Genomic DNA, 13,292 nt, shown 5'->3' with positions numbered 1-13,292 from the left:
GTTGGTGGCTTTGCCAGTGCACAGCCAACATGCCCCTGAGCATTTCCTCTCCGCTTTGGGCCTGAAGGTTTGTCACTTGAGAATGCGTACTGCTGCCGGTAACAGAAAGACGCTAAAATGGCAAACAAATAGAAGTTATTCATCCCACATAACAAGAAATGTGGAGGTAGGGGGTCCTGAGCTCGCACAGAGGCTCAGTGATGTGACCGAGCCCCAGCTCTTTCCTTCCAATCCACCATTCTCGGTGTTAGTTCGCTGCCTCATAGTCTCAAAATGGCCACTGCCCCTCCAGACATCAGATCTGCATTCCAGGCAGGAAGAAGAAAACAGTAAAATCTTCCCCCCAAAACTAAGCTTTGCCTTAAATGTTCGTAAAGGGAAGGTCCCCCATCAGTCTTTCCCTAACGCTGCATCTCATTGGCCAGAACTGGGTCATACAGCCAGCCCCAGACCACTGCTGACCAAAGAAATAAGATAACCAAGCACGCACTCTACCTGCTCCCCGACCAGTCAAGGTTGGGAGTGGTGGAAGCTTAAGTAGCAGGACGAGGGGAGGCAGGGGACCGCGCTCGTGGGTGGCTTCTCTGCTGAGCCTTTCGCCTCCTGCCACAGAGGACCCTGATGGAGGCGGCTGTGGAGAGCGTCTACGTGACCAGCGCCGGGGTCGGCCGGCTGGTGCACGCCTATTACCAGCAGATCGGGAGGATCATGCAGGACCAGGAGGAGGGGAGACTGCAGCATCTGAAGACCCTGCAGGGTACGGCCCCCTCCTCAGGGAAGCCCTGCAGGCCGCGGGCCGGACGTGCTCTTAGTTTGGGACACACGATGGCATGCCAACTTTTTCAAATGTTATTTGAGGGAATTTTATTTTACTTATTTCCTGCCTTGTCCCCCGACAAGGGGCTTTTTAAAAGCCATTTAAAGAACTACACATACAGTACAATAGGATTGCTAAAAAGTAGATGAACTACGACGAGACGGGACAGTGGGATGGAGTTCGAGTGAGGTCGTGATCTGGGAATAGGCCACCCAGTCCCTCCCTGGTGGTGACAAGGTATTGGCTCTGGGCTTCCTGGTGGCCAGAGAGATGGGAGCCTCTTCAGAGCTGTGTAGTGAGAGCGAGTGTGAACAGGCCATACAGGGTTCCTGAGACCCAGAGAAGTCCCCCCGTGGGCTCTCGTCAGAGGCCACCGGGGACGAAATAGAATCCCCAGGGCCAGCAATAACACGCGTAGAATAATAGACAAAAGCCGGTTTCTTCCAGGCTTCTGCTCGTAATGTCCCTCCCTGCATCTGAGGCTTCAGAACAGGCTGGAAGCCCATGTTCTCTGACGGGTTCAGCCTGGGTTGTCCGGGGATCAGCGTGGGAATCGATCCCTAGACCGAAGACGGGCAGCAGGTCCTGGGAGCGGTCTTCTGGGAATATTCGTTCTCTCAGTGAGCTCAGTAGATGCCTTTTCTTCCCCTTGTCCTGGGGAATTTGAATCCCAGAGTCAAGTAAAATCTGGGCACATGCCCGGAAATCTGACCGGTGGCTGCGGATTCGTCATCGTTTTCCAAAGTAAGGGCTGGGCTAGGCCAGCAGGAGACAGACGAGATTGTCACGCAGAGCATTCAGGGCCGTTCACATCCCCTCTAGGCCTTGGTTCCCCATCTGTGGGGCCAGGATTGGGCTCACCCTCCATGCCTCCTCTCAGCTCTGATTTCCTGCTTCCCTGATACCCCGGCTCTAATGTGAGGATTTCTCAGGAAATGCATTGAAATGATAAACTTAATTGGCCACATGAGCAACTTTTGTTTCATTCAATACTCTTTGTTATTGAAGAGCCACAGAGTGTTATGTCCCTAGAGATCATCCCAAGTTAGAGACCATCCAGGTTGAACCTCTCTGTATGCTCTAGAAGGCTCCTCCCCCTCCTCCAGGGGCGCAGGGTCTGTGACGGAAGCCATGCTTTCTCACGCACTCGGAGCCTTTCCCGGGGTTAAGCATGGGTGCTGGGTGCTGAGTGCTGGGTGCTGGGTAAACAGCACACTCTGAGAGCAGGTGCCCTGCTGATCTTTGTGCCCCAGCCCCGCCCCGGACCTGGCACAGACGTGGTCCCCAGACATGCCTCTGATCTCGTGTGCTGAATGGTCTAGGTGAGAGAATGGAGAACTACAAGCTGCAGACAAAGCAAGGACGCGGAGAGCCTTCATCGGGGAGCCCGGTGGCGGGTGGAGCCGGCGAAGCCTGCAAGGCGGTCCACCGGAGGTGAGCTCTCCCCTTTCTGGAGTCTCTGCTACACACTCAGCGTCTGATGGTGCGTCTGATGGTGCATGCTCCTGTCTGGCCTGGGGAGGCCCACGCGCCCCTGTCTGGCTCCCTGCTGGACACGCGGCCCCTCGGAGGGGCCTGACGAGGGAACGAGGGAGGCCGGCTGTGGCGGGCTCCCCCAGTGCAGGCTCTGACATGAGGATGGGGGGCAGGCTGTTTACTCTGGAGGTGACCCCGGGAAGCCCAGTGAGGGAGAGGGACGCGAGGCCCACAGGTGTTTCCGGCTATAAAGCATGCACTTCTGCAGCTCAGAGGTCCCTACGGGGGCTGCTGGGTTTTCTGGGCGTCAGCCAGCTGGGCTCTTGTCCAGGCTCTGGGAAGAACCGTTCCAGGCTTGCTCAGGGTGGCAACATCAGGTTCCCGGCAGAACTGAGGTCCCGTTGCCTAGCGGCTGTCGGCTGGGGGCCTCCCTGACCTCCTAGCGGCCTCTCTCCCGTCCTTGCTCGCGGCCCCTACAATCCCGATGCTTAGAGTCCTCTGCCTCCCTCTTCGGCCACGTCTCTCTCTTGACTCCAGTTGGAGAAACTTCTCTGCTTGTAGCATCCCAGTGACTGAGACCTGCCCAGATGATCCAGGATAATCTCCAAATCTTAACAGTTGCTGACCCTGAACACGCCTGCAAGGAGCTGATTGCCATGAAATGTGATGTTATCACGGGTTCCGGGGATTAGGGACACCTGTGGGGGGCACTGTGTGGCCGACCACAACAGAAACAAAGCAGGTCAACCCCAGGACAGTGAGGTGTTTCCACGGCGCCTGAGGCTCAATCCCACTCTGGACCTCCTGAGAGACTGTAAAATTCAACTTCCAATTTTGCCAGCAAGGGATGCAGAAAATAAGGATTTGTCTGCCACCCCCCTGCTCCACATTGGCTGAGGGTCCGCCCTGGAGGTGTGACGTCACCAGCCTTTCTGGCCAGCCCCGGAGCTGGCCGGGCACACCCCGGGGGCCAGAGAATGCCCTGAGACATAGACACAGGTGCTTGGCGTAAGGAGCCATTGGCTGTCCACGGGTGTGCAGACAGCCTCCCCGTGAGCTAGGGGCCGCGGGTGCTGAGCCAGCATTCCCCTATAAGCACCTCCTCTTGCTAGGCTTGGAGCCAGCCCCTGGGGACAGCACCTGTCACCCCAGAGCTCACAGCCTTGGGGGGAGAGACGGACAGGGAAACAGCACTAAATCGGTGCAGGTGCTCTGCTGGGGGAGGGGCAGGTCCCTGCAGGACGACGGGGCAGGGGTGTGGGTCCCTTGTCTGGGCAGACACATCCCAGCCGCTGGAAGCTGCAGCAGGATGACCACCGCCCTGCATGGCGGAGGCGTCGGCTCTGTGCCAAGCCTCACGGTCAATTCGAGCCCATCATCTCACAGCTGGTTTAGGAACCAAGAACCACAGGGCCCCCTGGGTCAGGCTGCATCCTACATCTGCTCTCCACAAATCCTCCAACGGGCCCATAGCTGTGGTCAGCAGATGTCCTGCCATCGGGCTGCAAGCTGTCACCTTGCCTTGACTGTTGCAGATCCATCAGACTATGGGCCGGCGGCTCTCCGATGCCGGGAGCGTCATCTCTGGGCTGGCAGGTCTCGGCCCCACATCTGGACACTCAACTCAGGGGCTCTGAGGGGGTCCCCAGGAATCTGAATTGTTAACACACTCCTCTCCAGGGCTGCTGATGGATGTAGTCCAAGGGCTTCACTTTGACCCCCGTGACCCAGGAGGAGGGGCCTCAGCTGCCCCCAGTCCAACCTCCCCCAAGTTTATGGAAGATGGAAGCGGGGCCCAGCGGGGATGCGGGTGCGTGACTGAGTCCTACTGTGACTTAGAGGCTCCTACGTGGCCGTCAGTGTCCTTCCCGCCCTGCCCTGCTACTCGAAGTTCCTACTGAAAGTCAGCCAGAACTCCTGGAGACAGAGCCGTATCGTGACAACAGATAATCGATCAGAAAGAGCAATACGAGAATAAGCCCGCAAAGCAATTCTCTGTCTAACGGCAAATTCCAAACTGCACCTCTGGTGAGCCGTGTGATTGTGGGAGGGCCCGTCTGAGGGATGCCGGTGACTCTGCAGGGGAACCGCCCCTTCCAACAGCCACCCGCTAGCTCAGTCCCTTCACGCCCCGAGCCTCAGCTTCCCCATCTCTGAAGCGGGTTTGCAGTAGCTCCTGCCTCACGGATGTATTTGCATGCAGCGCCCACAGTGAGGGGGGCGCACGGCCAGCGCCCCGATGTCCCTCCCCACCCGCAGAGTCGTCACTACGGTGCCTCCTGCAATCGGAACGGCTCTGCAGCCAGGACTCAGTCAGAACAGAGGTCTTTTAAAAAGCCCTTTCCATAATCAAATACGAGTCTAAGGGTAAGGGGTTTTTTAGGAGCTGATGTACCCGTCTGGGCGCCTCAGACCCTGCAGCCAGGCCTACGTCCACACTGCAGCCAGGGCATCACAGAGACACGAGGCAGCCAGGTCTCAGGCTCCCCGGGCCTTACAGGGTGAAGCCCCCCTCCGACCCCTCCTCGTGTGGTGCTCCCCCAGCCCGCCCCTCCCGTTAGCCAAGTCCACAGTGGGCGGCAGCCGAGAGTGACCAGGACTGTCGGCAGAACGGGCATAGGACAGGCTGCTCGCAGCAAGAAGCCACCTAGACGCTGAACGGCGGCCCCCCAAAGATTTGCCCGTGTCCTAACCTCTGGAGCCTGTGCGTGTGACCTGTTGGGAAGAAGGATCTTTGCAGACGTCATGAAGTTAAAGATCTTGAGACGAGATTGTCCTGGATTATCCCCGCGGGCAGGTGGGGCGGAGGGAGACTCGATCACTCACCAAGAGGACCACGGGAGGACGGCGGAGGACCAGCAGCCGCCAGGAGCAGGGAGAGGCAGGGGCGGGGCTCTCCTCCAGAACCTCTGGAGGGGGCACAGCCCTGCCGACACCTTGACGGAAGCCTTCGGACCGCCAGAGCTGTGAGAGAATAGATTGCTGTTAGGTGCCTCCTGTCCGCTTGCGGCCAACTGAGCAGCCCCAGGACATGAATGCGGCCTCCTCGAGGGTGCGGGAGAGGCCGTACTGCAGGGCCCTGACCTCCGCTCTTGCAATGGTGTGTTCTGCCTCTACCCGCACCCCGCCCCAGCTCACAGTGCAGCCTCACGCAGGCAGGGACTGTGAGTGTCTTATTCGCACCCGTATATTCCCAACACAGGACAGCCCCCGGCAGGCCAGAGGTCCTTTTATGTATAAATGAAGGAGTGGATGGATGGATTAATGATGGGGTCTTGTAGAATGAGTAGGAGTTTGCCAGGCAAATACAAAGAAGAGGGGAAAGATATTACTGGCCGACAGAAGAGCCTGAAGCAAACACCAAGTGAAATGTTGTGCCTTTGGGGAAACTCCATAACCAGCTACCTGCTGACGCCGGAGGTGGCTTCTCTCTTCGGGTCCAGAAATTCAGCCCTTTTAGAAAAGCAGTCCCATAAGATTGGAGAGCAGTTATGCAAACGAGATGGATGGGATGGAATGTTCCTATTTGCTGAGGGCCAGAGGAAGGTCAGCCCAGGAAGGGAGGGTATTCGGAGTGGGAGGGGAAGGGTCTCTGCCCCTGAAAGCCAGATAGGGCTGTCTGCAGGTCGGGGACCCCGCTGCTGCCCCAGCTCAAAGCCCTGCCCCGCAGAGGCGCGGCGCGCCCGTATTCGGGATTTGTCGGATGCTGCGTGCGTGGCAATGAGCATTCTGGTTTCCGTTTTCAGTATGGATGGGTAGCTGGTGGGCCTCTGGTCCTCTCAGGAGCACATCCCCCTACCCTAGGTTCAGATGATTTCTCGTAGGAAGAGGCCACTTGCTGTTCAGTCGCTTGGCAGCTGGAGGACCCCAGGGAGGCCCCCGCCCCTCTGAGCTGCTCCCACCCCTGAAGATGCTCCTCTCGGTCCTGCTGGTACGCCCAAGGGTCTGGTAGGACCCCGGGGAAAAGAGGCATGCGGGATTCTGGAACGTCCCGAGCGCGAATTGCTTTCGTGATGAGTCAGCCCCTGTGTAGCCACCATAAATCAGCGGAGGCCATTCTGCTCTCATGGCTCCAAGGGCTCAACTCCCCACGACTCCGCAGGCCCCTGGGAAGCTGTTGTGCTGGTCTCTGACTGGCCGGCCGGCAAGGGCAGCCCTGATGGCCTCCATTCCTTCCGCCAGGATGGAGGCACAGCAGAAAAAGTTTCTGGCCCAGTTCACCGTGCACCGGCGGATCCGCCTGGATGCTTGGAAGCAGAAGGCAAGGGCTATGGATCATCTGGAAGCCCAGCTCGAGACCCAGCTGCAGGTAGAGTGTCGGAAAAGCGCCTTCCCAAAGTGGGCGCGGGGGGGGGGTGCGGTTCACGAGGAATGGGAATAGCAAAAGGCCACTCTCGTGATCACAGGTCAGCAAAGACACCTCGGCCCTGGCTTGCTGAGGTCGTCACTGGCGGTTGGCTTGATCGTGAGCCCTAGGGCCGGCAGGAGTCTTCACCCCCAGCGCAGCCGGGATAAGGCAACAGTAAAGACGGTGAACCCTTACTGAGGGTCTGTCGCTGAGTTGAGAGCCGTGCACGCACCCTCTGATGTCATCCTCTGACCACCGAGGGCGGTGTCACTGCTATATTCCAGATGGGGACACTGAGGCTCTGAGAGATTAGTCACCATCTAGCCTCCTACAGTCCATGAGTCACGGAAGCCAGGCCCGTGGTTAGCCCACAGTGGTGGCAGCTGAGAGCTCAGAGTCCGCGGTCGGGCAGAAGCGGGTTAGGTCCTGGCTCTGCTGCTCCTCCTCTGTGGGCCTCGCTGAGCCCTCACCTCAGTGTTCTCATCTGTAGACCAGGGCTCCCCGGCTGGCGTGAGTGAGGATGGCAGTTTTCTGGCAGAAGCTGGAAAACGCTGGCCTGCTCCCTCACACACGCGTCTGCCCTGCCCCTGCTGCCTCGGGGCTGCCGCCGGGGGAACTGTGTGTGCCGGGGACACGGTCCCGTCAGCCACCCTGGAGAGCGCCAGCCTCACTGCGCTGCAGATGCGGGATGGGCAGAGGCAGCTCTGGCTGACCCTCCCTCCCTGCATTCAGGAAGCCGAGCAGAGCTTCATCTCTGAGCTGGCGGCCTTGGCCCGGGTGCCCCTCCCGCAAAGCAGACTGACGCCAAGTAAGCGTGGACTGTCAGGTAAGGCCTAGAAGGCGCTGCCCCAGGCGGGAGGCTCTGAGGCCTGGGAATAGGGATGCTAGTCCCGTGTCTGCCACCAACCATCTGCGTGGCTTTTGTGTCCTTGTCTGTAAATAAAGAGGCTCAGTTAGGACGGCACTTGGACCCCGGGGAATAATTAGCCCCCTGCTGATGATCTGGTTGCCAGCAGCAACTTCAGTGACCCCACAGGTGTTGTGCTGACGGGATAGGGACAGGAAGGTGTGTAGGAACGCAGGGGTCTGCCGTACCAGTGATGTTTTCCCGGAGTCTTACCGCTTGTGCGACGGAAACACAGTGGGAGCCTGACAGCCCTGGGCTCGAACCCCAGCTCTGCCACTTAATGGCTGGATGGCCTTGGGAGGCACCTCACCCCCAGGCCTCAGTTTCCCTATAAGTTAAATGGGTATAATGTGGACTCAGAAAGTGTCTGGCTTGGTTGGAGGCTCGTGAAGTCACAGAGCCAATGTCTGGGTCTGTGTGTCTTCTGCAGAGAAGCCTGTAAGGACGAGAAGGAAGAAGCCCCCACCCCGGGAGAAAGGGGACCCAGGGGGGCCCACCGACGATGACCCTGCCTCAGGGGGCCACCCCTCGGGATCACTCAGGTACAGCAGGGACCCCAGTGTACTGCTTGTGGGTGCTTACTGACCACCTGAAGTCTGGGCAGAAAAATTGGCACCTTTACCCGGAGGTGTTAGCCAGAGGGTCCCACAAATGATGGACGATGGTGGGAGGTGTTGGCATCCCTCACTGCTGCTGTTCGTGTCCGATGTGGCCGGGTCGGCCATGACCTAGCTCCACATCCCACCAGCACCCAGCCTGAACGGCCACCAGTCCCCCACTGTTACAGACACCCTGGGATTTGCAGTAGGGTAAATGCGTCCTGGGCACCCAGTCGTCTGAGCATCTGAGCTGCGGCTTCCTTTCCCTGTGGCCCTCAGATGACCCCCACCCCCCACCGCCACCAAACAGGGAAACTGGGAGCTGTGTTTGTCTCCCAATAATCCTGGTCAGAGGAAAATGGTTTAGATCGCCTGTCACTGCCTCCATCTGATCACACTGGAGGAATTCTTGCCTCTGGACAGATCTGGAATCAGAGTTCTGACCCCTGCCTTGCTTCCATGTTTTAAGCAGCAGAAGGCTGAACCAGCAAGAAAATGAAGCTGGTGACGGCGAGAGCCCCAAGAAGCTGCTAAGGGAAAGAAGCAATTTGTAGATTGCGGCAGTCGGGGCTGAAGCCGAGGATCTGGTCTGAACACTGCCTGCTTGCCGCCCCACTCCCCAGCCCAGTGAGATGGTGAGGGGGGCAGGGGTCCCCCTCTGCCTTCCAGGCTCGCTGTGAGGGGGGCTGGACGGAGACTGATGGAGAGCGCCCGACGAGGCCTCCATGAGCAGGGGGTACCCTCCGGCCTGTGGAATTAGAAACCCATGTGGGACACCTGTCTGCAGCTTTCTCTCTCTCTGGCTTCGAGACGTGGCTCCCTTCCTCAGGGACCTCTTCCTCCCTGGCTGTCTGACCCCCCCCACCCCACGGTGTCCTGCTGCCCCCCCGAAACCCGGCCGCCCAGCGTGAGACTGCTTCACTCCAGCCTCAGGGCCCCCCTGCTCCCCAGACACTCCCAGGTGTTGCAGGGGTCTGGGTGTGCAGGGCTCTCAGGGAGGGCTGGGGTCTTCTGGCTGGAATCCTTTTCTCCACCATTTCTGCCACCTTGTTCAGTCCGTCCCATGAGACGTGTCCCGTGCACCGTGTCCCACATACCTGGCCACGGAGTCCTCATCTGGACCCATTCCCGGGTTTAGCTCAGCCAGCAGCTAACGCCTGGTCACTTTGGGGGGTGAATCTCAGGGCCCCAGGACCCTGACACAGACCGTGGAATCCCTGGCCTGCAGGCCTACGTCACCGACCCTGGGGATCCGAGGCCACACAGATACATCATGACACCTGCTGCCGGTCTTCTGGGGGTGGCCCCGCTCAGCCCTTGAGCTTCCCCGGGGAGGGGACAAGCAGTTCTCCCTCAGGAGACCTGTTCCTGGGGACTCTGCGGCTCCCAGAGCTTCCAGACTGGCCCTCTTTAAACCACTGCGAGGAGAGGCCTTTCCCACCCAGAAAGAAAATTACTCTTTTCATGGAAATCAGGGATTCCCAACTTTGGCACTATGGACATTTTGGGTGAGATAATTCTTCATTTGGGGCAGGGGCCGTTCTGTGCGTAGTGGGATATTTAGCAGCATCCCTGGCCCACCAGATTCCAGGAGCACTGCCCCCCAGTCGTGGCAACCAGACTTGTCTCCAGGCACGGCCAGATGTCCCCTGGGGGGCATCACCCCAACCTGAGTCAAAGTGTGCCGGCGCCTGGCAAATTCGGACAGAGTGGGCCCTGGGCCCCGGGACCCCTGTCACTGAGATCTCCTGGACCATTTGTGGCCTGAGTTTTGTTTTTGTTTTTTTTTTTATCTAACTTAGACTCTCTTAGGAAAGAGTGGCTCTGGGGTAGAAGTCATCCACGGTAGTTAGATGGCTTGTTAAGGATGCTTCCCATCAGAGCATCGGGTCCTAACGGGTCTGCTCACGGGCTCCCTCTTGTGGCCAAATAAAGCATTTCATCATTCTGCTAACAAGCTGTGGTTTCCTTCTTGCCCTTTTTGAGAACCTGGTTGACCTAGAAACCACTTTTGTCACATGGGTCCTCCGCACAGAGGCAGTCTGGAGTTGGGAGTGGCTGATCTGGTGACTTGAATTTGGTAAATGTAGATCCCTGGCGGTCCTGGCATCTCGGAAAGAACGACAGCAGCTCAGCTTCCATAGATCTTGCATGAAAATTATTTTGCTTCCTGGGTGTAGCCTCCTCAGCCCGAGCGACTGTGTCACACGCCGGTGCTGCAGCCTTGATGCACAGCTACTGCGCTTGACACAGGTCGGGGCACAGGACTCGGTGAACACTGTGGACTGTTTCTGTTCTCATTACACTATAGATGGAGTCTTCCAGCTCCCGGCGGGGGCATGGAGGTGCCTTCCATAATGCAACTGCCTCCCCGGGCAGAATGAAACGTGGACACTGGAAGCCATGGGACACTCAGCAGTGTCTGGCACAGGCTCTGGGACGCCCGGGGCTGGCTTCGCAAGCACAGCACGCCCGGCGCGGGGGAGACCGAGGACACATCGCCACCGACCTCCTCCATCCATTCCTGTCCCAGTGTGTATTATGTGTGGTGGGTTGTTAGGAAGATGGAAGGAGGTGCCCCGGAAGGGGATGGTGAGTAAGTTAGTGGATTCATTCTTCCACGTCTAGTCTGAGCTCAGCAAGGAGAAAGGCCGCAGACTCTCAGAGCACCTCTCTGGGCAGCCCGGTGTCTGTCCTGCCCCTACCTCTGGTGCTGACCTAGACGCTGCCCCCAGGAAACTCCTAACTGCTCCGACCTTTGCCTCCTGCCCTGCCCCGCCTCCTCTGACCGGCCCGCACGTTCCAAAACACAAATCTGACCGGTGCACGCTTCAGCAGTATTCTTTGCTCAAAGGAGAAAAAGCAAAATCTTTAACACGGACCACAGGGCCCGGCGAGGTCTGATCTCAGGCACAGCCCCGCTGTTGCCCCCACCCTCACCCAGCCCGTCTCCTCTCGTGGCCTCACACCTGCCCACCCCCACCTGCCACTGGGCTTTGGCACAGGACGTTCATGCTGCCCGCCTGGAACAACCCTACCCCCCGCCCCTCCTCTCTGCCTCACGAGCCTGTGAACATCATCCACATCTCAACGGCAGGACTCGCGTTTAGAGCCTTCCCTGCGGCCCTCAGACAAGACTGCACCCTCCCCTTAGGCTCTTAGCCTAAGAGGGAAAAATAAACATTCCTTTATTTCTCATCCACATTTGGAACCAGTTGAGACATAGAGCAGCCGGGGAGATCCGCACACGGGCTTTGTAGCCGACGGAGCCACATTGGAGGGCTGAGCTTGGTCCTGCGGCCATGAAGCTTCGCTCCTCCCTTCCTCCCCAGCCACACACATGGCCCCAGACACAAGCCTCCATCGTGGGGACAACCGGAAACACGGCAAGAGTGGAGGAACAGGGAGACCCAGGTCTGGGCTGGGGGTGCTGGAATGTGTACATTTTGGGGAGAAGAGCTTAATAAAAAGCAAATTAAACTACAAAGGGATAAGAGTGAATAAATATGCAGAATGAGGGAGGAGATGAGAATGAGTGATGTATTTTTTTAAAGTCTGATGAATTCCACAAAAGTCACAAATCCAAAAATAAAATAATTTTTTAAATCAGTGGATTGCCTAATCCACCTTTGTAATATCTCGCTCTAGTATTTCTCCACTCAAAATTTGACACATATGACAGCTGGGAGACATTCTGTGGACCAGCCTCTGGCTCTGGGCACCTCCATCCCTCCCCTTGGGCCACAGGCTTCTGGTGCTGGGCGCCACGGGACTCGCGTGCTCTGTGTCGTGATGCAGGAGAGGTGGCACAGGGCTGGTTGTTCGTGCCTGGGCTGGCCAACACACGGAAACATCCCCACTGAACCCCAGTCCACCTGCCCTAACCCGGCTCCGGAAATGCCCACGGCCTCCCCAGGGTCACCTGATACTTGGGGACGTTGGAGTGGAAGGAAATCGTGTCTTAACTGGTTGCAGTTCAAACCTCTGATCTGACTATGGAAAGTGTACAGAATTAGGACTCTGTGAACATATCGCTAAGCCCACCCCTGGGCCTGGGTGGGGGTCTGTGCAGACATCAATGACTTCATGGTAAACCGCATCCAAGGAGAAGCATGTGTCCTGAGATCGATCACCTCCTTGGAGAGAGCAAAGGACACCACTCGGCACACTCAATTCCCTCTTCCCAGACTGCGCAAGCAGGTGCATCCCCTTCCCTGGGGAAGAAGCACTGAAAAAGGCCAACTGAGCCCCTGCACCTCTTCCTCAGAGTGCAGACGCCCCTCCCTCTGTGGAAACACCAGGATCGGGAGATAAGCACGTGCTACTCTTCTTGGAAGCGGGTGCAGTTAGATGTTTGGAGCAATACTTTCACACCTGACCTTCCCCCAGAATGCATTCCCCCTGATGAGCACGGTGTCTGGCACAAAACGGCACTCCACAGTCACTTGGTGGGAGGAAGAAGGAAGAGGGGGATGGGGAAGGAAACTTCAATGTGGCAAAAGTACTTTTGGTTCAAAAATACTCTTCTTGTTCCTCTGCTCCAGAAATTGATGTCACTGGAGAGGAACTTGGGGCCAATGACGCTGCAAATGTGCATCATCAGGGCCCACACTTTGTGCCACAGAGAGTCCTGACCACATGCGCTTTGGTCCAAAGAACAGCCCCCACATGACACTCAAGCCTTGGGAGCAGCCAGCCTTCTCTGGTCGACTCACCATAACCAAGCGGCCACACTGACTCTGGGGCCAGAGTATGTTAGGCAGTGCAGAGGATGGCAGAAAATGGATGGGGGAGACCTTGGCTGTTCTGTCTCACTTTTTAGAGTCAATATGCAACACAGGTGCAAAAATAGACCAACCGATGCAGAGGGGTCAGGCCAGCCCTTACTGGGACACCAGAGCCCACTTAAACTTAATGTTACAAACTCACTAGCTTCACAGTGGTAGTTTGAAGCTGGCTACAGGGGAAATTAGCAAACAGTGCAAACTGGGGCTCCCAGCCCAGCCCAGCCCAGCCCGGTGTTTAGTATTTGTTTTGCAGGGTACCTTGGGACCACTGGATCAGAAGACCCACACACTATGGTCACCTGATTTATAATAAAGCCACCACTGCAGCCTAATTGGGGGGGGGGGGAAGGAATAGTCT

General features: G+C 57.7%; 1 protein-coding gene across 2 annotated transcripts in view; it reads left to right on the top strand.

The window, feature by feature from the left end:
• EVC (EvC ciliary complex subunit 1) overlaps positions 1–10,101 on the top strand; it is a 63,712-nt gene extending 53,611 nt beyond the window's left edge. The window contains exons 16-21 of one of the 2 annotated variants that reach the window (XM_027600344.2): positions 613–757; positions 2,140–2,251; positions 6,476–6,602; positions 7,374–7,467; positions 7,979–8,090; positions 8,620–10,101. In XM_027600344.2, the coding sequence (XP_027456145.1) occupies positions 613–757; positions 2,140–2,251; positions 6,476–6,602; positions 7,374–7,467; positions 7,979–8,090; positions 8,620–8,701 (672 nt within the window). In that variant the 3' untranslated portion in view covers positions 8,702–10,101. Of the gene's footprint in view, positions 1–612; positions 758–2,139; positions 2,252–6,475; positions 6,603–7,373; positions 7,468–7,978; positions 8,091–8,616 lie in introns of both variants that reach the window. The other variant, XM_027600343.2, reaches the window with a different exon arrangement.
• Positions 10,102–13,292: the final 3,191 nt, after the last annotated feature.

The sequence above is a fragment of the Zalophus californianus genome, chromosome 2 (genome assembly GCF_009762305.2).
Source record: "Zalophus californianus isolate mZalCal1 chromosome 2, mZalCal1.pri.v2, whole genome shotgun sequence".
In the NCBI taxonomy this organism is placed as follows: Eukaryota; Metazoa; Chordata; class Mammalia; order Carnivora; family Otariidae; genus Zalophus; species Zalophus californianus.
This window is presented reverse-complemented; position numbering and strand designations above follow the sequence as displayed.